Below are 22,940 nucleotides of genomic sequence, written 5' to 3'. Positions count from 1 at the left end.
AAATGCTGTAAGTTCCTGTGAGTCTTCATGGAGCTTGATTTGGAAGTAGGTGGAAGTCAAGTCCAATCTTGAGAACACTTTTGCTCCTTCCAACATGCTCATCATTTGCGAAATATTGGGCAGAGGGAACTTGTCGACCACAACCTCCTTGTTCAGCGCCCTGAGGTCAATGCAAAGGCGAACTGAACCATCCTTGTCACTTGCCATATGTCCTTGCTTGCCACACCTATAGCAGTTGCTTTTGAACGACCATCCCATTTTGCTCTCCTTATGTTCTTTCTGCACCCCCTTCTGTTCTTTGACTGCCAACACTCCTTCGCCTTCCGCCACCACATCATTGACCTTGACCTTACTATCATTGACTTTACCCTTGCTGTCTTGTTTGATTTCATTTACGCACTGCATCATGTGCTCTACTTGCTTGCCAACTATGAGCACCTCTCTCAGTGGTGGATCATCTTTTAGCCACAGTTCCTCGCGCACACGTTCATTCCTGCATGCTAACACAAACTGGTCTCTGATTCTTTCCTCACATGCACCCCCAAACTTGCATGTGGCAGCCAGTTTCCGTAGATCTGAGACAAAGACTTCTATCGATCCCCCCTCCTTCTGCCCTCTTTTCCCAAAATAGTATCTTTCCATTATGGTGCTAGTTTTGGGAAGGTAGTGTAAGTCCAATTTTTTCAGACTAATCTCAAATTAATTCAGACCCCTAGCTTCCTGTGCTCCTAGCTCTGGGAGATGCTCCAAGACTTCCTCCCCCTCTGCCCCTAAATAGTACGATAGTAATGCTACTTTTCTTTCCAGACCTAAATTCGGTCCACAGACAAGTGCATAATTCATAAATACCTTCTTCCACTTGTTCCACTTAATAGTGAGCTTACTGAGTGGCAGGCGAGCAGGCAAGTGAGAGAACGCGACCGTGGTGAGGAGAGCCGCAAGAGGAGACGAGAGAGGAGCCGGGAGCCGGGAACCGGGAGCAGGGGAGCCGGGAGGAGCCCACAGTGCCGACCTGTTGTTTCTGCTGTTTCTGCCGAGCCGAGCTGGAGCTGGAGCAGAGCGGGGGTTGAGCCTGGTTGATCCTGAGCCCTTCCTTGAGTCCGTCCTTGAGACCCGGAGACTCGGACCTGGGAGCTGGGACCTGGGAGCTCAGTGACTCGGTCTCGGAGACCTACACGACGGCACTCAGTGGGATCCAATGTCGGCGGCTGCGAGAGCTGCATGCGCGGAGCGGCAGTGAGCAGAGCAGAGAATAGCAAACGCCAAAGGCCAAGTGCCACGACGAGAGAAAAAATCACAGCAAGAAGCTCCGGCGGGTCTGAGAGCCTTGGGGACTGTTGAACCGTAGTGACTGGAGCTGAACCGTGAGTGCTATCTGTGCAGCAGAAAAGGCTGATTTAGAAGCCGCTTTTAATTTTCCTGATACACCTGGCGTTTAAATTGTTAAATTGTTAACTTGGGGCAATCATTGCCATATTGCTACATTACCCTAGCTCTTTTCGTTAGCTCTTCCCTTTAGCCCCGCCCTCACCCCCGCTCTCTCCCTGACGGCAGCTGTCCTTCACTTACAGGGCAGACAGGCTTGGGAGGGTGAGCGTATTGAGGGTGACTAAGAGGCAGAGTTGAGTAGCAAAGTCGAGCGGCCACAAGTGGGAGGTCGCATTTTCCCTCTGAACCGGGGAGGCCAGCCCGTGACCGAAAGAGACCAAGACATCCGGGGCTGGCAGTGTACTGGTTGAACGCAGGTGGTATGCAGGCATGAGTGCGGAGATCCGCGCTGGGAAAACAACGCCGCTGCAAACCAAAGGTTGCAAACACAAAGCACCAGAGGGAGGCATTTGCGCTGTGACAAACTACCTACCTATATAACTGATTGAAATAACAGAGTTGAGTACCTTGCCTACATCAAGGTCTGGAATAATAATATAGGGGAGTGCTGAAAACGCACGAAAATATAGAGGTACTATGCGCTCTGGCAAAGTGAGAACGTCGGGAACAACTGTAAGACGCACAAAGAAAATACAACAACCAAAGGTCCTAAAAAAGGTGAAAGCGAATATTGTAGGAGCAAATCAAACATTAATCTCCCCAATAGCCAGAATGTTTGCAAAATCAGGAAAAATCCCGGATAAGTTTGAGTTCTTAAAAGATCCAGCTGGTGCTCTTATCACAATGCAAAGGGATATGGAAAATGACAAACTACAAACTCCAATTAAACCAATGAGTACTGAGAAATACACCAGGCAAGTTATGCAAAGTACCACAAAAAAACGGAGATTCTAACATACAAAAGAAGGAACATGAATTCCAAATCACTGATCAGGATATGCTAAATGCAACCATTTTTCCGGATGTAAATCAACAAGATAAACCAATAGAACTGGATGATTTTGATGCATCGGAAAAACAAGATATATTAAATAAAAGTAACATGATGGAATCAAAGTTGTCAGTAATACCCATTGAAATAAATGTAGAAATATGAAAAAACCACAGTCATCAGTCGAAGAAAATATGACCAAACAAACTAATGTACTAAATTATAATACTGGGAATGCTAAACAAGAAGAAAACGCAATTCATACAATATGGCAAACTGACAAAACAATTGAAGATCTAGGCCCAAAAACAAACATCCTCCCTACAACAGAATATGCAGCTCATACTGAACAACGGAACGGAAGGGAAATACAATACAATCAAAAAGGAATAAAAAATCCAGCTATTGGAATGAATTGGGATATTTTTTTATCAAACATCGACACTAACTCTAGAAGCGTTAAAATATCAATCCAACAAGATGGATATTCAGATTGACCTACTTACAATGATGGCAAATACAGTTGGGGGGATAGATAATAAACTTGCACAGCTTAATGGTCTGATAGTCAGAGTACAAAATGAAAAACAAAGAACGGACATTGATTGTATCTGCACCCCACTTATGGAGAAGCTAGTAGCAATACCAGAGGTTTTGCATACTATAATAGAAGACACAAAAGAAGCAATTAAAAATGAAAATGGCCGGGGCGTGGCCAGCAGCATGGCCGGCTAAGACGTGTCTTGCCGGAGCTCCGGCTGGGCTGCTCACTAATCCGTCGTCTGACAACACCCCGGAGATCACACCTTTCACCAGACGGGGTACGAACATATCCAGCATCAGGTGGTCGCTTTGAGGCACCGACACCAGCGTGGAGCTCCCCGAATCCTGAGGAACAAGCTCCGGACCGGGAGCGCCCGTGGTGGGCAAGATGGCGGCGAGTGACTAGGCGGCTGTAGCAGCGGAGCGAAACGGGCCTGTAAGCCTGCCGGATCGCTGTGGCGGAGCCGGAATCACGGCGCGACCGAGACCGGACCTGGACCCCATTCTGGTGCTGATAGCGGTGCCCACACGGGAGCGGTAGAGCCAGATCGAAGTCCGGCCGCCTTTACCAAGATGGCGGCCGGTTGATTGATGAGCCGGTACTCGGAGACCGAAGGAGGAGCGGGATAGGGCACACCCGCGCGTCGCAACCCTTGGAGATGGAGGTGACTGGGAACGGAGGGCGGGAGGGTCTCCTCCCCCCCCCACCCAGCGACGAAGGGACCGAGAGACCGAATCGGCGGAGCCTGTCCACGCCTACTGGAGGAATCGGAGTGACACCAGCGACGAAGGTGAGCCCAGGGGGAGACGCGCCGAAGGAGGGGGCAGCCTAGGGAGAGGCCTTGCTGTAGTGGCCTACGAGGCAGGTGATTACCCCCGAGCCCACGTATGTAACACCCAAATCGGCGGCGCTCACCTCACACCCGCTCCCACCGACACGAACCACCGCTCCGCGGGGAGGACCCCCGGGGCACTGGGACCGGCGGCAGGGAAAGGCGGACACCGGCAGCGAACATAGACCCCTTCTGGGGCGGCGCCGACCAGATACCCGGTCCACACAGCACGGAGCAACAGCGAGGGCACGAGAGAGGCTAGGGGTGTGCCACTGGTCACTGATTTCCCCGCAAAGAAGACGCTAAGCCCAGCCGGACGGGGAAAAAGACCCTACAGACATAGTGGGAAAAACAGGTCCCGGAAGTGGAGGCAGTGCCCCCCTGCCACCTCAGAACATCCAAAGTAACAATATAGGGGGGCCGGCACTACACGGGAGACGCTTGGGAGATCTACACGACTCGGGCAGAGGGCGAGGGGACGAGGCGGCCATCACTGCCAACCCTAACACCAAGAGCCGCACAGCGGGAGACAGCGCGAAAAAGACAGTGAGCCCCTGATAGCAGAGATGCTCCAGGGACAACCCCAAGGAACAGGCTCCGGAGCGACAGGAGGCCGGGCGCAGGGAAGAACAGCCCCTGGAGACACAGAGGGGGGTGGCCAGGTCGCTCCAAGCGGAACCCTGAGGTGGACGAGGTACCAGCCAACCTAAAGAGTACCACCAAACAAAACCCGGGGGTGAACTACCCTCCCCTGGAGACACTGTCTTACAGACTGCAGAGCTTGGAGTGGCGGCAACCTCGAAAGGGACGGCGCCGGGAGTAAAACCTCCTATAAACAACGAGTTTCAAACGCAACAGGCGGCTCACCCGTAGCGCTTCCCGCCCCGATACGAGGATCACCATGGGCAAAAGAGACCCGATCGCTAAGACAACGAAACAGGGCCCTATGGATAATTTTGTGACATCAAGGCCGGCAGCGGAGCAGCGGCCGGAAACACCTGGACCACAAACCGAAACAGCAATGCTACTGGCAGCCATCCAGGCCTCGAGGAGTGACATCCAGGAATCACGGGCGGCACTGAAGGTAAAAATCGGGGAAGTAGGATCCGAGATAACGTTACTGCGCCAGGACTTTCGAAATCTAACTGAGCGAGTGACAGTGGCCGAAACTAGAGTCACGGACAATGAGGCATCGATTACTGCATTGAAAAAGGACATGGCAGAGCTTCAGGCTTCGCATCGCCACCTGCAATGGAAAGTGGACGATGCCGAAAATAGATCTCGGCGCAATAACCTTCGATTTGTAGGTTTTAAGAGGGACTCGAGGGGAGGGATATGGCCTCCTTCCTCCACACATGGCTAAAGACTACTTTCCCGGCGGCACAGTTCTCTGCATGCTTCGTCATTGAGAGGGCGCACAGGGCGCTCCTGGCCAAACCACCAGAGGGAGCAAGACCGAGACCAGTCATAGCGAGATTCCTGAACTATGCTGACAGGGACCTAATACTTCGAGAAGCCAGGAAACTGGGGGAAATCCGCTTCCTTTGACTCAGTGAAGATGAAACTACGATCCTTGAACATAGCCTACATGCTCCTTTTTCCGGCGAAGCTCAAAGTAATCTATAAAGACAACTCCATTTTTTTCACTTGCCCGGAGGACGCCTGGCAATGGCTTGAAGAACGCCCTATCCTGAACAGTAGGGAGGCTGCCGGAAGAAAAGCCATGGACAGATTACTGAGGGAAAAGGCGCGCTGGGAACAGCCGAAACCACAACGTAGGCGATCTGGAAAGACTAGGAGACGTAAGCCGGCGACGCCCTATCAGACTCGGGGTGCCAGTGAAAGAAGAGAGGGCAGATCGACATCTCCGAGTAACAACTCAGTAGCGGGCTCCAGGTTCAGCTGCCTGCGGAATGGCATCCGCTCGGAAGGTGACGAGGAGGAGGAATCGGAGGGACATGAATCCGGAAGAGACGGGGAGGACGGTCTTGGCGATTCGGTCCACCCTCTGGTCACTGAAATACAGTTGTTGGAGCAGGACTCGTCGGGGCGGGGTCCCGCAACAGACACTCAGGACTCGCACTCATGAGCACAGATCTCCGGAGGACACTGAGATAGCAGCCCGGTTACCGGGAACACGCACGTTGACACGCCCTCCTATGTTGTTTTTCTTGTTTGCACAGTTGTTTGGTGTGTGATGGGGGGGATATGTGGGAGGGCGACAGGCCTTCTCCCGCGGATGGTTAGGTCCCCGGTTGGGACGCGACTGGAAGGGGAGGGAGGTGGGGAGGGGGAGGTAGGGAGGGGATGGATTTTCTGCACACGCAAGTTGGGGGACCAGGGGAGTTGGGGAGGGAGAGGGGAACCAGTTGAGAAACAGCAACAACACACCATGCCGTACCGTAAGCCACCCTTGCTCGGGGGACCCACTTGGAATGATAGAGGAAATACACTATGGCAGACACACTAGATAACGCACACACAGGTGACGCAGGAGTCACCGTACTATCATGGAATGTTAACGGTCTTGGGTCGAAAATTAAACGAAGCCTGGTAAATGCCTACCTTAAAAGGCTAGCGCCGGACATTATCCTACTCCAGGAAACCCAACTCAGAGGCAATCAATGCGCTTTTATAGCGAGAGGCAGGCACATGGTGCTAGCACACGCAGGCTACACGACGGATTCCAGGGGGGCTGCGATCCTCATTAAAAAATCTACGCCGTTCACTACCACTCGAACATGGCTAGACCCGCAGGGGTCATACGCAGGAGTACAGTGAGTCTGGAGGAGGCGCAGGTACACGATCATCTCAGTCTATGCCCCCCCAAAACTGCAGGCACGCACCCTCAAGGCAATCACCGCTATCCTTCTAGATACGGCGGACACGATTCAGATAGTGGGGGGGGATTTCAACGACGTGATGTGTGCCGCAAGGGATAGATCGGGGACGCCACCCACAACAGGACATGACACAGCACTAGCCCGGCAGATGCAAATCATAGGCCTCACTGATGTCTGGAGATGGCTTCACCCTACACGGGAGGCCTACTCCTTCTACTCCGGGGCCCATAGGGTATTTTCCAGGCTGGATTATATATTCACGTCCCGACAGGATGTCTCTGTGAATGATCTAGCAGAATACAAGGCACGGGGAATCTCAGATCACTCCCCACTGTTTGCACATTTGGGACGGAGGAGGAGGGAGAGGAAAATGGAATGGCGCCTAGCAGCCTGGGAGATCCAAACACCAGAAATATTGAAGGGTATCAGAGCAGACATAAAGGTATATGTGGATGAAAATGAGGGCACGGTCCAATCAGGGGTCACACTCTGGGAAGCAATGAAGCCGGTCCGCAGGGATCGCATACAAAGTAGGTTGGGAGAGGCCAATAGGAAGCTACAGGACAAGGTCACTAGTGAAGAGGTTTCGATCTTAGCCCTCAAAGCGGAATACCACCAGAGGAAGGAAGAGGCAATACTTAGGAAACTGTTAGACGCACAGAGACACTATAGGGAACTTGTCACTGGGGAAGCACGCACACAGGCGCTGGCGACGCTCCACCGATTATATGACGTGGGGGATAAATCGGGTAAACTTTTGGCATGGCTGAGCAGGAAAGAAAGGGCAGCAAGATGGGTGGATAGGATTACACTACCGGAGAATAGGTCAGCAGGCACAGACGAGGCTATAGCAGAGGCCTTTGCAACGTACTACGAAAACTTCTATAGGGCCAGGAACCTGGGTGGCGAGGCTGAAGCACGCCACTATATGTGCGACATGGAGGTGCCGACCCTGTCCCCTGAGGACGCCACGGCCTTGGACGCTGAGATGACACTAGAGGAAATAGCAGAGGCTGTGGCATCCCTGAAACCGGGAAAGACGCCGGGGCCCAACGGCTTCCCGGCGGAATTCTTCAAACGGACGGCTGACCTGTTACAACGTCACATAAAAACCCTATTTGTCGAGGCATTCCATGCGGCGAGCCTGCCTCCCGACCTCACCTTGGCCACAATTGTCCCAATATACAAGGAGGGCAAACCTAGGGACGTATGTGCCTCCTACCGCCCAATTTCCCTCCTCAATATGGAGACAAAGATTTTGGCCACTATTCTTGTCAGACGCCTGCGGAGGGTAATTTCGGATCTGGTACACGCGGACCAGTCCGGTTTCCTCCCGGATAGGGCAACCAAATTGAATCTCCGCCGCACACATAACTGGCTGCAGGAAGTCCGAGGGAGGAGCGAGCCACACTGGTTCCTCTCGTTGGATGCAGAAAAGGCCTTCGATGCGGTCCATTGGCCGTTCTTGCTCGAGACGTTGCGGAGGTTCGGCTTTGGCCCCAAGTTCTTGAAGTGGATTCAGCTCCTGTACTCAGCCCCGAGGGCACGAGTGCGGGTCAATGGGAGGTTGTCGCGCGAATTCCACATCGGCAGAGGAACGCGCCAGGGGTGCCCACTGTCCCCCCTACTCTTCACACTAACAATAGAAATCTTAGCGATCAGGATTAGACGGAATCAGGGAATTAGGGGCTTCACATGGGGGGAGTCTGAGGATAACCAGGAGAAAATTTCACTATATGCCGATGACGACCTGTTGTTTGTTACAGACCCGGACGCCACAACTCCGGTGCTGTTCAAGGAACTGGCTGATTTCGGTGCAAGGGCAGGTCACACTATTAATTGGCAGAAATCGGTTCTATATGACCCGCAAGGCTTGGAGCGAAGGGACTGCCTGCCAGGACTTCTCATTCATACCACAGAGGGCTTCCAATATTTGGGAGTGTACATAACACTAGACAGGACGCTCTCCTTTAATAATAATGTGGCCCGCATCATGGCAAGCGCGAAGACAGAAATGGATCGGTGGCGACAGCTCCCGCTCACCTTATTGGGTCGCGCAGCGCTATATAAAATGGTCCTGCTCCCGAAGTTCCTCTATGCCCTTCAAAACGAATATTATCCGCTACCGGCTAACACTTTGAATAAAATCCATGCGGACCTGCGTGCATTCTTATGGCTGGGGAAACAGCCGAGAGTGGCCTTATCCACACTGCAGTGACACCAGTACAGTGGAGGGATTTCCCTTCCCAATCTAGAAGCATATTATTGGGCGGAGCATCTCACTCCAATTAATGACTGGCTACACTCGGCAATGGATCACCCTACCTATGCACTAGAAAGGTCGAAATGGTCTACTACCAACGTACTGTACTACTTGTACGGAGGGACCGGAGGGAAGCAACTTCTGCCGGCCACTAGGATTACGCTGACTGCGTGGCATAAGGCGACCAAACGCATGGGATGGGACAAGCGGCCCACCCGGCAGACGCCACTATGGCACTGTAAATGGCTGGGTGAACTGAACAAATTGAAAGGCTTCCGAAGATGGGATGACATTGGCATTTCAACAATAGGGGACGTGATCTCCAGGGGAGAACTGAAAACGTTCCACGTGCTTCAGGGAGAATATGGCTTATATAACACACAGTATTACAAATACACGCAACTGAGACACGCCTGGAGGGCACAAAATATCACTCTGACAGACATCCCAGAATACGCTCGACTGGAGGGTAGGTCACTGCAGGAGCAGATTGGGGGCGGGGCAGTATCCCTCACATATAGAACACTGACCAACAATATGTTAGGTACCCTACAAGACTTGCGAAACAAGTGGGAGGCAGACACGGGGGTCATGGAGGACCTAGACTGGGAGATGGTTCTTATGCACCCGCGCGAGGTAGCGATTAAGTCTAGGCTTCGACTCATACAGCTGAAGGTGCTCCACAGAGCCTATTACAATAGGGTATGCCTTTTTAAAATGGGGAAGGTCACGGACGCAGCGTGCCTTAGATGCCACCAGCAGGATGGCGACTTCTATCACACACTCTGGGGTTGCGAAATCATACAAGCGTACTGGGGAGAAATATTTGTAGAATTAGATGAGGTACTGGAAACGACTCTACCACGCGACCCAAGGTTGGCTTTGTTGGGTATGACAACCGAAGTGAACCTGGCCCGCCCCTTGATCATCTTCCTAGTGCTGGCTTTGGTGGTGGCGAAGAGAGACATTGCACGATACTGGGGGGCGGCCGAACCGCCAGACTTGGAGGAATGGAGGAGGGGACTAGACTTATACATGGCGGCAGAGAGAGTGACGTATAAAGCCAGGGGTTACCCCAAAAAGTTTCGGAGAGTGTGGGCAAAGTGGAGACAATACCATGGACTAGAGTGAAGCCACAGGGAACCTGAGTGGGAGTTTCGGAGAACTTACCTGGTGACACAGGCCCAACGGCGGCGACTGGAGGTGGCCATGTCTCAGACCGTACTGTACAACCCAGATCTGAATAGTGGGTGGGGATACGCCAGGAGGGGGTGGGAAGGACCCGGGAGGGGGGGGGAGGTGGACATGGAGGTGGCTGTTTCGGGGGTTGTTTTTTCATTTCTAAGTTACCTACAACGATGTTTGTTAAAACTCCACGTATTTAGTTGATTCATGTGGAATCCTGAGAGGCTAAAAAAGAAAAAGTTGCGTAACTGACGGGCAATAGCTGAATGTTGAAGCCAGTCCGTGTGCTCATTTTTTCATTTGTGATACTTTTAATGCAACAATAAAAAGTAATTAAAAAAAAAATGGCCAAGAAGAAAACATGAGAAAATACAAATGTGAAAAGACTGAGATAGCTAAAATGGAAAACAAGAGCTCTAGGGCAAGTGACGACAAGGAAGAAATAGGAATATTGAAGAAGTCCCAAAAAAAAGCAAACATACAGGATGAAAAAGATCTATCAATAGATATACAAGCAATGGAACAAACAAATGATGAAACGTCCAGTACGGAAGCAAGGGTAGAGTATCAATGTAAAGAACAGGATACAAATGGTTATACTATGTCAAAACGACAAAGAAAAAAACTACGTAAAGCAAGGAAAAACAAAAAACCTAATAACCATAGGTATGAAGACCCTACAAAAACTGAAGATGCAATACAAAAAACGAAGTACAAAGAGAAATATTAAATGAGGAAAAAAAGACCTCTCCAACAAGTAGGAATGAGACAAAAAAAATATTTCCAATATTTGTACAAGAACCAGTATTGGAACAATCATTGAATAAAGAACCCAAAATAAGAAAAAAGGGGATGGAAAAAAAACTGATGACTATAACTACCCGACCGTTGGTCAAGGAAATAAAACTGGGAGAGGATGAAATGCAGGAGGACTGTTCGGAACTCTATAATATGAGTGGAATGAATGACACTACGCCTTTAAAAGTAACCAAAATAAAAACATCCCAGCTATAAGATCAGTGCTACAATGTGAATACAGAAACGTATTTCAGATCAAATGAGAATGATGCAGCAAGAAGGATTATACAAAGACCAGTAGAGACTAAAAGTATATTACCGCATTGGGACCATCTTGTAATGGAAAATCGGGAAGGGAAAAAACTAATTACATATAGAACGAACCAAGATCTGGAGGTAGCTTGCAAAGAAAATCAAAGAATAAATGAGAAAGTACAGCTTATATTTAAACCGGAATACGTATCTAGAGGTAGATATGACAAACTTAATAGAGGGAACATCCTTAGACTATTTAAATCAATTCCAACATTAGTCAATATTAAGAATGACAATATTAATTCCATCGAATTTATTGCAGATAAGGATAGTCCTCAAGAATCGACATTTATCACTTTAAATTCAATGGTAATAGCAGAAAAAATCTTAAAAGAACTTAAAACATTTAAAACCTGGGGAGTTTTCATCACCAAGCAGGTGCCAAAAGTCTATCCTACCCCATTTATTAATCAGACAAATCATGTCCCCAATGGAAAAAACACTAAACAAAAAGGAACAGTGCTAAGGAATGCCCGGGGTAGATCTAGTAACACAATAGGAGTAACAACCCCACCTACTACAATAGAAAACATATCAGCAATAAATGAAAAATGGATTTCGCAGGCACTTCATAACAATAAGGATCAATCAAGGAATAACATAAACCCCCCCCCAAACAAAAGTATCGGAGATGAAAATGTGTTCATGGAACATAAATGGAGTGGGGACAAAGATTTATAATGCACAAATAAGCTCAATACCCCTCCCATGTCACATTATACTCCTCCAGGAAACCTGGGAAATACATCCTTTCATATTGGAGGGTTATGTAGGTTATTATGAACATGCAAACAAAATTCACAAGTATGGATGACCGAGTGGGGGGCTAGCAACCTTTATTTCAAGTAATCTACAGGCTGATCATGAGCAACTTGAATCTAATAGTAAAAACATACTTATAGTCAAACTGAAATATAAAACAACTGATCAAAAGATAAGGTCATTAATTATGATCAATGTATATATCCATCCAACAAAAACAAGTAGAGCATCTATATGTGCAAAGCTTAACAGTATTCTGTTGGAACAAATGCTGGAGAATCCTTTAGTGGACTATGTGATGACGGGGGATTTAAATCAGAATTTATTAGTATCATTTACAAGGGATGACGTCACTCAATTGCAAAATCATCAGTGGTATGTAAATGTATGTAAATGTATAGGCATTTATATAGCGCACTACTTACCCGTAGGGTCCCAAGGCGCTTCGACCGCTGCGAAACCCTTCCTGGCTTCCCTGAGAGATGGTCCCTTAATGGGTATCTCCAGGGTGAGACCAGGCATCCCCGGCGGTCTGGTGGTGCCGTTAGTGAAGATGAGGCAAGCTAATGCCCAGAGTTGCCGAGTGTGAACGCTGATCAGAGTGGGCACCGAGGCGAGAGAATTATCGAGTCCGCTGACCCTGGTCCAGAAACCTGCCGCGCCGGGAATCGAACCCTGGTCCCGGGCCGTCCTCTGCTCTCGGGTCTGCCGCCTCTAACCAGTGAGCCACACTACTTCACCGTCAATCCCCCAACAACATCTAGGTGCTACGACTAAATATGCACGAAACAAAATTGGTACAACATTCATTAAGGACATAGAAGCATTGGGTTTGCGAATCCTTAACGGCCGATTTAAAGAGGATACTCCCCCAGCATATACGTATATCACGCACAATACAACCACTAGGATTGACTATACAATGGTATCACTCAATATATTTCCAAATGTAAGCTCATATATGCTAGTTAAAGTTGGTGATAGTGACCATTGTCCGCAGATAATAACCACCAATATCAGAAACAACATTAACCAATCCTACCATACTGTGTCGGGGTACACTGGAACGATAAATTATGTTATGTTATGTTATTAGATTTTTTAAGCGCAACAGCTGCCCCAGCAAAGGGGCGTCCCGGCGCTGCCAGATCGAGAAACAAAAACAGAGGCCATCCAGAAAACTTCAAGGGGGAAGACTATGGTGATGGAAACAGAAAGGTTTTAATGGCCTTCCAGAAGTCTTGCATATTCTCAATGCCACTGATATAGGTCGGCAGAGAGTTCCATAATTTAGCTGTCAACACCTGGAAAGAGCGGCCTCCCATGCGACACAGTTTGAAGCGCGGCACCTTCGCCAAATGTTGCCCCAGCGAGTGCAGACTACGCTGCGGGACATACCAGGTCAACAGAGGGCACAATAAGGCCGGGCTCTCGGTCTTCAGAATCTTAAAAGCCATCACCAGGGCTTTAAACTGGATCCGAGATGAGATCGGTAGCCAGTGTAGTTTTTTCATTATAGCTCTGACAGAGCACCATCAAAGGAGCCCTATCAGAGTTCTCGCGGCCATATTTTGAACTCTTTGCAGGCGTAGGATCTCAGATTTATTAGCACCCAGAAGCAACACGCTGGCATAATCCAAGCGTGAGGATATCAAGGCTTGCATGATGATCTGCCGCACCGTTGGTTCAAAATATTTCAAGATGGGTTTGAGGCCTCTCAGCAGACCCACGCCGGTAGCTGCCACTCTCTTCGTGTGGGTCTGGAAGGTTAGTGAGGAGTCCATCCAGACTCCCAAGTTCTTTACAAGAGTCGTTGGTATTGGCATTTCGCCTAGCGATGCCGGCCCCCAATGCTCAGACCAAAGGGCGGTGTTCTTCCCTGCCAGCAAGACCTCGGTTTTGCTGGTGTTGAGCTGCAAATAGTTGTCCGTCATCCACTGGGCAACAGCTGTCATTCCATCTCTAAACCTGGTAGCCGTGTCAGATGGCGCTTCAGATAAAGTGATGACCAGCTGGGTATCGTCTGCATACGATACCAGCGTAAGGCCCCACTTTTTTGCTACATCGGCCAGGGGTTGCACATAAAGATTGAAGAGTGATGGACTAAGTGCAGAGCCTTGTCCATCCATAAATTATAAAAAACGTATCTGGACTAATATGAATAAGGATAAGATGAATGAACAAGTCCAGAATATTATAGAGAGTTGCTCCAATGAAAGACCAATGGAAACAGTAGTTGAACAATGGGTGGAATTCACCAGGAAATTAGTGAAACCTCAAACCCAAGATAATCCCAATATAAGGAGTGTAAAAGAAAAAGGAGAAGAAAAGGATTCATATATAAATCTTCCATATACAGTAACGAAGTTAAAAAGAACTCGGAATAGGATAAGAAGACAAATAAAAAATACGACTGCTAATGAGGAAATCCTAGTTGAATTGAAATTATTAAATCAACACCTGAAAAAACTAATATGAAATGAAAAATATCAAGCAAAACAGGAATTGTGGTCAAAATTATTTCATGCAAGCAAACAAGCAAATGCAAGAGAATTTTGGAAAATCATGAACAAATTAGTGAGGCCGAATAAATTGGTGGTTTCATCAACGATAACAGAGCAAGAATGGGTTACATTTTTAGGAAAACATCTAAACCGTAATGGAAGTACATTAATCAATACGAAAACACAACGAGCTATTATATCTAGTCATGAGATGCAAGAAAATTTTACAATATCAAAAGACCAATTAGTAAAATTAATAAAGAAACAGAAAGATGGGGCACCAGGACCAAATGGTATACCATTTGCCCTTTATAAAGAAAACCCAGACTTATGGTCGAGCTACCTAGTAAAGGTATTTAAAGAAATCATAGAGGCAGGTATCATCCCAGAGTCCTGGCGAGGATCCTTAATCTCCCCAATATTTAAGAAAGGAAATTGGGCGCAAGCGGAAAACTATAGACTTATCACCCTTCAAGACACGGATGCCAAACTGTTTGCTGGAGTGCATCTAATTTAATTAAATGAATGGGTAATAGAAAACAAGATTTTACCATTGAACCAGACCGGTTTTATTAAGGGGCTTGGAACAATGACGAACATTATGGCGTTATCATTAATAATTGAAAAGTCACTCAGAGTTAAACAGCCCTTGTACCTATGCTTTATAGATTTTAAAGCTGCATTTGACTGCGTTCAAAGAAATCTACTGTGGAAAAAACTGCTGGATAAAGATATTCCAACAGAACTATTAAGATTAATTCAAATGTTATACAATAAAACCTGGGTAAGAGTGAGAATGGGGGATGGCCAAACACTAACAAAGGAGATCCCAGCACTAGAAGGGCTAAAACAGGGATGTGTGTTGGCACCCCTTCTTTTTAATTTATTCTTAGGAGACTTATCAGGAAATCTGGATGAGCTAAATGCACATCCTCCGAAACTAGGGGGTAAACAGATATCTAACCTAATGTAGGCAGATAACGCCATCCTCTTAAGTCATACCAAGGTCGGACTTCAGCGTCTAATTAACCGAACAATCCTGTATGCTAAGGAAAATGGAATGGTAATAAAGGAAACCAAAACAAAAATTATGGTGGTTACTAGGAATATAAAGCTGAGACAAAAAAACTAATGGTATATGGAAAGCACGAAACTAGAACAAGTAGAAGTGTACAGATATCTGGGTGTACTATTCGACCAGAAGGGAAATTATCATCTACAAAAACTGGATATACAAAGAAAAGCAAATGCGCTAACTGCAGCATTCAGGATATCACAGAACTCGCTTGGGAACCTAACCTATCTACCGCTCTTGAAAATTATAGGGGCTAAATTACTACCAACCATAGCATACGGCAGTGAGGCATTAATGGGGAAGGATGCTGACCTAATAAACAATATTCTTTCAAAGACATACAAATCTCTTTTTTATCTTCCAAACAATGCATCACCAGCGCAAATTAGACTGGAATTCGGTTTAAATAATCAATATTTTGCATGAAAAGCCCAGTTTATCAAAACCTGGTATCGGATAAAAAACGACCATGATAATTATATATCTCAGTTACTTTGGCAAGAAATAAGTAATAATATGAAGTCATCTGCATGGAAGTATCTTAATGCAGCAATAGAAGAGTTTCTAATTACACCAATTTGGAATAACACGATAACCAACGGATCGTTTAAAAAAATAGTAAATCGAACAACAAACCACCTATCACTTGTACATGATAAAGATACCCTTGCAAAAAGAAAGCATTCATGGTCGGTAATTAATGAATATCAAAAAAAGAAAGTACAAGAATACTTGGAAATCCCGTGGTCTGAAAAAAGTAAACAATGTCTCCTAAAAGCGAGATTTGGAATCCTACCGGGCCTTAGTCACCTCCCCCCGTGGAAAAAAACTAAGAGTAACACATTATGTAGACTTTGTAAAGCTGGAGAAGAGAATATTGTCCACCTCTTAAGTATTTGTCCAGAACTCCGTAATGAAAGACGCATATCACTCAAATTGCATTTTAATATAAGTAAAATAAGGACATGCAGGCAGGCACTGAAAATTTGTCTTCACTCAAATGATAGAATCATGACTGCTGCCTTCGTAAGGTTCTTAATGCTAGTAACTAAAACATTTGGAGAATAAATTATAAAATATGAGTTTAATGAAATTTTAACGAACTGTTTTTAGGATGTAATTGCTTTTAATGTATCTTCTTTTTTATATTTTGTAACATTGTAAGATTTTAAATAATCAAACAATAAAGAATTATATATATAGTGAACTCACCTGGGCTCGCTGGAAAGAAAGGGGGGGGGCGTTACATTCTGCATGTGTACTTAGATAAATTCCCTCGGTGATACACTCACTTTAGGTTCTAATTAGTCACCCTAAAAAAAAAAAATTGTATGTGGGATTATCAAACAAAGAAAACGGTGAAGCAAATCAACCCTAACACGTTGTTGTATACACAAGGACTTTAAGACGGTTCTCTCATGCGTAAATACAGGTTTTCCTATTGCACGACCGATGGAGGTTGTTACACACTGAATCCCACTGGATGGCGCTGTCCCTCATAGAGAACACTTCCTGACAGGGTCTCTTTCACAGTGGACAAAGCCTCTGTCTTTTATTACTCTTCCCTACGAAGGTTTGTAAACAGTTCTCTTATATTCGTAATGACAGTTTTCTCATTAGGATTGTGGATGGAGATGATAACACCCTGGAGCCCACTGGATGGCGCTGTCCCTCACTTAGAATACTTCCTGACAGGGTCTCCTTCTCCGTAGGCAAGATCTCTATCCTTTATTACATTTGACAGGAACTGCCATGACGCGCTGTGTAAACCTCCCCAGTCCCCTCAGGCTACCTTCTTCAATGTTTGCTGTACACGTTTTTCCAATGTGTATAATACTGCTGGACCACTGCACTTCCTTACGCAGCAACCGCTCGTTCTCAGGCTCATACAAGTTAGTTTCGCGGGGATCGCACAATCCCTGTCAGTTACACGCGCAGTGCGTAGACGCTCCTCACAAGCTGTTCATCGCCTCGCCGGCATACGTTCGCCTGCAGAGCTTGCTGCCTCACCCTTCCATTTCCGCAATGGCCTCACTTGCAACCGATACACTCTGCACTCCTCGGCCGTTACCTTCTTCACTTTGTCTGCCGAGCCGACGGTCTTCCCTTAGGTTCTTTACGGAGGAGTGCACGAATCCCACACATTTCACGCTTGCACTCACCGGGCTTATTCCGACATCCGCCCTGGTTCTCCTACGTACTCCCACACTTGTGGCCGCAGGGGATGACGATTACGGACTCTGTTACAGTCTGTTGTTGTCACCTTTTGAGCGGGTGAGTGTTCACTTATTCTCTCTTCATTTGCGGGTTCCGCCTCTTGTTGTCCGTCACTTATGAAAGATTATTCTCTTTGTTTTTTTTTTTCTTGCGCCCGCTTCAACTGCTCTCTGCTTCGTTATTTTGCCTTTTTGCGTGTTGGGGCCGAAATTATCTATGATGAGTCTCCTTGACCCTCGTCGCCAGTGTAGCATCTACTTAAAAAAAGAAGAAGACGCTGGTGAAGTTGACAGAACTCGGTTTATTCATCAGGTCGCAAGTACAGAGAGATCGACTCCAGCCACAGCTGACAGCCTGTCACCAAACCAATGACAGCTACATATCGGCGCTCGCCTTGGAACGCTCCGACAGTGACATTCTAAATGATGTCATCTCGGGACGCTCCAATGCAGACAGAAGAACAATGAGGGGTGGTGGGCGGCATGCCTTAATTCAATATGGGCGATACCACAGGTTTCCTCCTGAATGACTATAACTTTTTCCTAGACTGTAGAATGAAGGAAATATTCACTGTGATATCAGAGCCAAACATTCAGGGGACTATTAACATTACACTACTTTTGGCTATTCACCATCTACTAGTGCAAAGTTACTCAAAACTGTACACTTTCATGTCCCTACCCCCTGTCCTCAGGGGTGGAGCATAATGTACTATTGTAAAGTTACTACTTGCATCGAAAATGGACACAAGGCTGCATTTTGTGCTAATAAAATAGCCCTACATGCAATAGAACGTAAGCACAAGCAGCCACTCACACTCACTGAATGTGCTCTTGTAGGATTACCCCCACCACATTATTCCTAATTACAAGAGGAGGCATAATCATGTCATTATCTGTTATTCTGCATCAAGGAGTAACAGCATAGCAGAATTACCAACTTTACTTTGATTACTCCAACATAATTGAACTTTTGCCCAGGCCTAAATAATATTCACATTATTTGACCCATTACATCTCATTGGTGCAACTTAAAATTCACAAGCATTTAACAAAAATATACTGCAATAGTTTACCTCCTCTTTTACAGTGTTCCAGTTAGCTCTTAAAATATAAGTTGTGAGAAAGAAGGCGAGAACAAAGGCGCAGGCTGTCATCCCGTACCAAAGACCTGGGGAAAAAGGAAGAGACATTAGTGAAAGACATTTGGGGGATATTAGCAACAAATTGTGATATTTATCGCTAACCGTGTTTAGCGCAAGATTTTTTATTGCCGTCGGACACCGGACTAGATCGCCGTGTTAGCAGCGTTTTAGCAACATGTCGGTAATAGGCGATAGCTTCCCTTTCCGGCGGAAATGGACAGCGATAGATTTAGCATGACGGCGATAAAAAGCCTGATGCTAATGTAAAAAAAGCGCTGATGTGCCAATTAGCGACGGAATCTGATTGCTAATTGGCACCAGACCTTCATTTCTCACGTCTGACGTGAAAATGCACTACAAAAGGCCCTTCAAGCAGGAAAAAATTAAAAATAAAATGGAAAATAGCAGAGGAGCCAGGGTGAAGTTGGGACTAGTGCAGAGGCCACCAACAACCCTACAAATATCCAGGAGGACCAGCCAGAGCCCGATGTGAAGGCCAAGAGGAAGAGGAACCCCAAGTTCACCCCGCAGGAAAACCAGGTCCTGATTGCGGAGGTGACTGAATACCAACAAGAACTGTTTGTCACCTCCACAGTGACATTGACAAGAAAAAAAGAAATTTGGCAAGACATTGTGGTCAAGGTGAATGCAGTCGGAGAGAGGAGGAGGTCAGTGGACGACTGCAAGAAGCACTGGCATGATACTAAGCGCAAGACCAAGGAGAAACTGAAAGCAGCAATGCAGACTGGGAGTCCTGCGCCACAGGAGGAGCTGGATGATTAGGAGGAGCAGGTTTCCTGAGTCATCAGGGAGGAGACTGTGTTTGGAGTTGTGGGCTAGGACACTGATGAACGTGACCAGACAGAACAACAACAGGATGAGTAAGAGCCAGGGACTTGAGGGGACAGGGACAGATGGGCCCAATGGCACTCGTGCACAATTAACTATCTTGCAGTGCATATACATAATTACTGTGGATCATGTCCTGGATACCCTTGTACATGGTGGCACAGACACATATTACCCTACTCAAACAATACATTGCAAGACACATATTGGCAGGCACACAGACTTTGAAATGTACACAGAAAACTAAGCACAATGTAGTCCAAGATCACCCGCAGACCACAAAATAAATACCACAGGAAATGGCAAAGTGGCACATTAGCTTGAGATGCGGCAATGGCCCCCTAGCCTCATCACCACGCATATACAAATAGCCTGCACAAGTACGCATCTCTCTCTGATGCAAACCTGATGATGCACTGTGAATTTGACTGATCATGTGCATGAGTAGGCATGCCACCACCAATGTCAGCACACCTGCAATATTGTGCCCGTGTGTCTGAGTTGTGTGCAGGAATGTGCATGTGCAAATAGGTGGACTTTACTGCACATACACAACCTTGCACACAACTCAGACACACGTGCACAATGTTGCAGGTGTGTTGCCTACTCGTGCACATGATCAATCACCTGCACAGTGCATTATCATTTTGACGTCAAAGAGAGATGTGTTTTTGTGCAGACAATTGGTATATGTGTGCTGATGAGGCATGGGGGAAATTATGACATCCTCACACATCTCCAAGCAATACGCACACTTGCCTGTTCATGAGATGCAGTCCTGTGTACACCAAGTGCCATATTCCACCCAGCTTGCAACATCTCAGCATTGTAAATGCACAGAAGTGAAATGCTCACTGCCTGAAAGGTATAATGGGCAGTAAAACTAAAGCTGCAGGTGCCACAATCGCACAATACAGTGCACACACATACAAATCTTAACTCATCAACGTTGACTAATATTTGGAAGAAACTACATCACTCGCACAAATGAACATAGGACACAACATGTGCTGTTTGTGCGTACAAATACGACAAGCATCCTTTGTCATAGCTTTAAACTTGAGATAACAATGTAGAACAACAACGTCACATTGGTTATGTCCTCAAAATAATCACTATCCTGCAGCAAAAAATAGGCATCTCACAATAAACAGTCAAAATGTACACTGTCCTGCAGTCTGCTTCTAAACTCATACAATGCATGATCATAAATGAAACACACTGTTAATATGTATCTCCCCTATCACATTGCGGAGGGAGAGACACCACCTCCTGAACAGCAGACTGGCCCAACCTTCACTGATGACGAGGACGATTACACCACCATTAATCAGGATGAACTGCAAATTCTGCTCAATTCACTCAGCAGCCCACCTCCAGGATCAGGACAGCCTAGCAGCATCGCGGCAACCCCACCCCCTGCACAAACCAACCAGCAGCAAGCACCTCCCACCACCTCTGGCTCCCAGGACCTCGAGGACCCACATCTGGCCTTCCAACGCCATGTGCTAGAGGTCCAGGGGGAGATGGCTGATCAGGTGCGGGTGGGGTTTGAGATGCCATACGTGGGTGTCTGAGTCCCATCCGGGACCACATACAGAAGCTCATGGACACCCACAGCCCGCTTGATGCTCTCCAACTGTCCATGGCTGAAATTGCTGGAGTCATGATTCTGAGACAACACCAACTGTCTGATCAGACTGGCTCCATCAATCTCAGCCAGGATTTGTCCAACATCAGTAAAATAATGGAGAGCATGGAGCGGATGCAGGCACAACAACTAGCTGCCACGGCTGAACACCAGCTCAATGTTGCTGGAATCTATCATGCCCTGCAGCTGCTCATCACTGCATTGCTGCCTCAAGGTCTGGCGTCAATGAATGCTGCTTCTTCTACATCCTCAGCTCTGCCCCCTGATGTGTTAGTGTCTCACAGTGCTACACCCACTATACCACCTCCCACATGTGAGGCACATGACACATCAGAGGACAAAGATAAAGATGATATATTATTATTGCAAAGGAGAAAGTGGTAGCATACATCAACGCCAAATGGCCTGTTTCTTCTTGGTTCTGGGCTTAGTATCATGCCCCGGAAGACCATCTTACACTGTCTTCCACTGTCCCCCGAAACTCACCTTAGACCTCCACATGGACTGCCAAATCATATTTTTCTTACCAATTACACTGCAATCAGCCTGTGGACTGAACTGTGTCTCTTCCCTTGGACCTGTTTCCAACAAAGGACTCTGTTTGGCCCTCTAACGGGCATCTATGCAATGTGTGGTTGTATGGCCAAGCACTGGTCCAGTCTTCATTCTGTTAATGTACATTACAATCTTGAACTCACACTGTTGTGTGTTTTGGTAATGACCAATCAAGTATAGAAGTCTGTAAAATGTTTATGGACAATGAATCCACCAGAAGGTACCCCAAGGGGAATACAAGCAATGTACATGTTTTACCTGACACAGATAGGCAGTGAGATGCCCATGTATGTGTCAACTGTCTGTGCCCTCATTGCAAAAGAAATACAATCTAGCTATTTCACAACCTATACCCACGTCCAATACAGAAATTGGCATGTGTGCTAAAATGTAAAAGCTTGTAGAATGCCAAAAGTAGTATCCCCCTTTACAATTGCAAACAATTTTCTCTTTGCATATCTACTCAAACTCTACGTGGTAGACAAAGACTTTTGTGATGGTGCGCATTGCATGCCACATCCCAAAATGGCGCACACCATATTCACATTGATGAAGACACGTAAGGGCACATGTCTACCATACACATATGGAACCACAATGTCTGCCTCAGTGAAGTTGAGTTACCAATAGGGACTCACACCAAAGTGCAAGGCGTCAGTCAGCCCCTTCCTGTGGAAAAACAATGCACAACAAATTTTTACCCCTTACATGCTGTGATCACTGTGAGCGTATTGGGCAACATGTCTAGGGATGTGTGGTGCAGTGCACTTAGCATATAGTCAGATGCAAGGCCAACATTTCAAGGAGGGCATCACTATGAGACAATGCCAGGGGAACAACTAGGACAAGTGGCTATGACACTGTCACTACAGGAAGCAATGCAACACTTGCCCCCTTGTGTGCAGCAGAACAGTGTGCACGCAACAAAACGCTACCTGTGACAAAATCACATTTTTAAAAATTAAGTGAGTCACGAAAGGCATTGATGAGAAGTGAAGTCAGTATACCTAACTGTACTACTCATAAATGCCATTTGTGAATAACGGAAAATGTAAAGTTTCAGATTACCTATCTGAATCAGGA

The 22,940-nt window shown here is 46.7% G+C and overlaps 1 protein-coding gene across 4 annotated transcripts in view; it reads right to left on the bottom strand.

Annotated features, from left to right (window-relative positions):
• LOC144822416 (multidrug and toxin extrusion protein 2-like) overlaps positions 1-22,940 on the bottom strand; it is a 1,067,040-nt gene that overhangs the window by 164,123 nt on the left and 879,977 nt on the right. For all 4 annotated transcript variants that reach the window (XM_078679900.1, XM_078679899.1, XM_078679901.1 and 1 more), the window contains exon 12: positions 18,734-18,828. In XM_078679900.1, the coding sequence (XP_078536026.1) occupies positions 18,734-18,828 (95 nt within the window). The remainder of the gene's footprint in view (positions 1-18,733; positions 18,829-22,940) is intronic.

This window comes from Lissotriton helveticus, chromosome 3_1 (assembly GCF_964261635.1).
Source record: "Lissotriton helveticus chromosome 3_1, aLisHel1.1, whole genome shotgun sequence".
Taxonomy (NCBI): Eukaryota; Metazoa; Chordata; class Amphibia; order Caudata; family Salamandridae; genus Lissotriton; species Lissotriton helveticus.
Note: the sequence above shows the minus strand (reverse complement) of the source record. Positions and strands in the feature narration are given on the sequence as shown.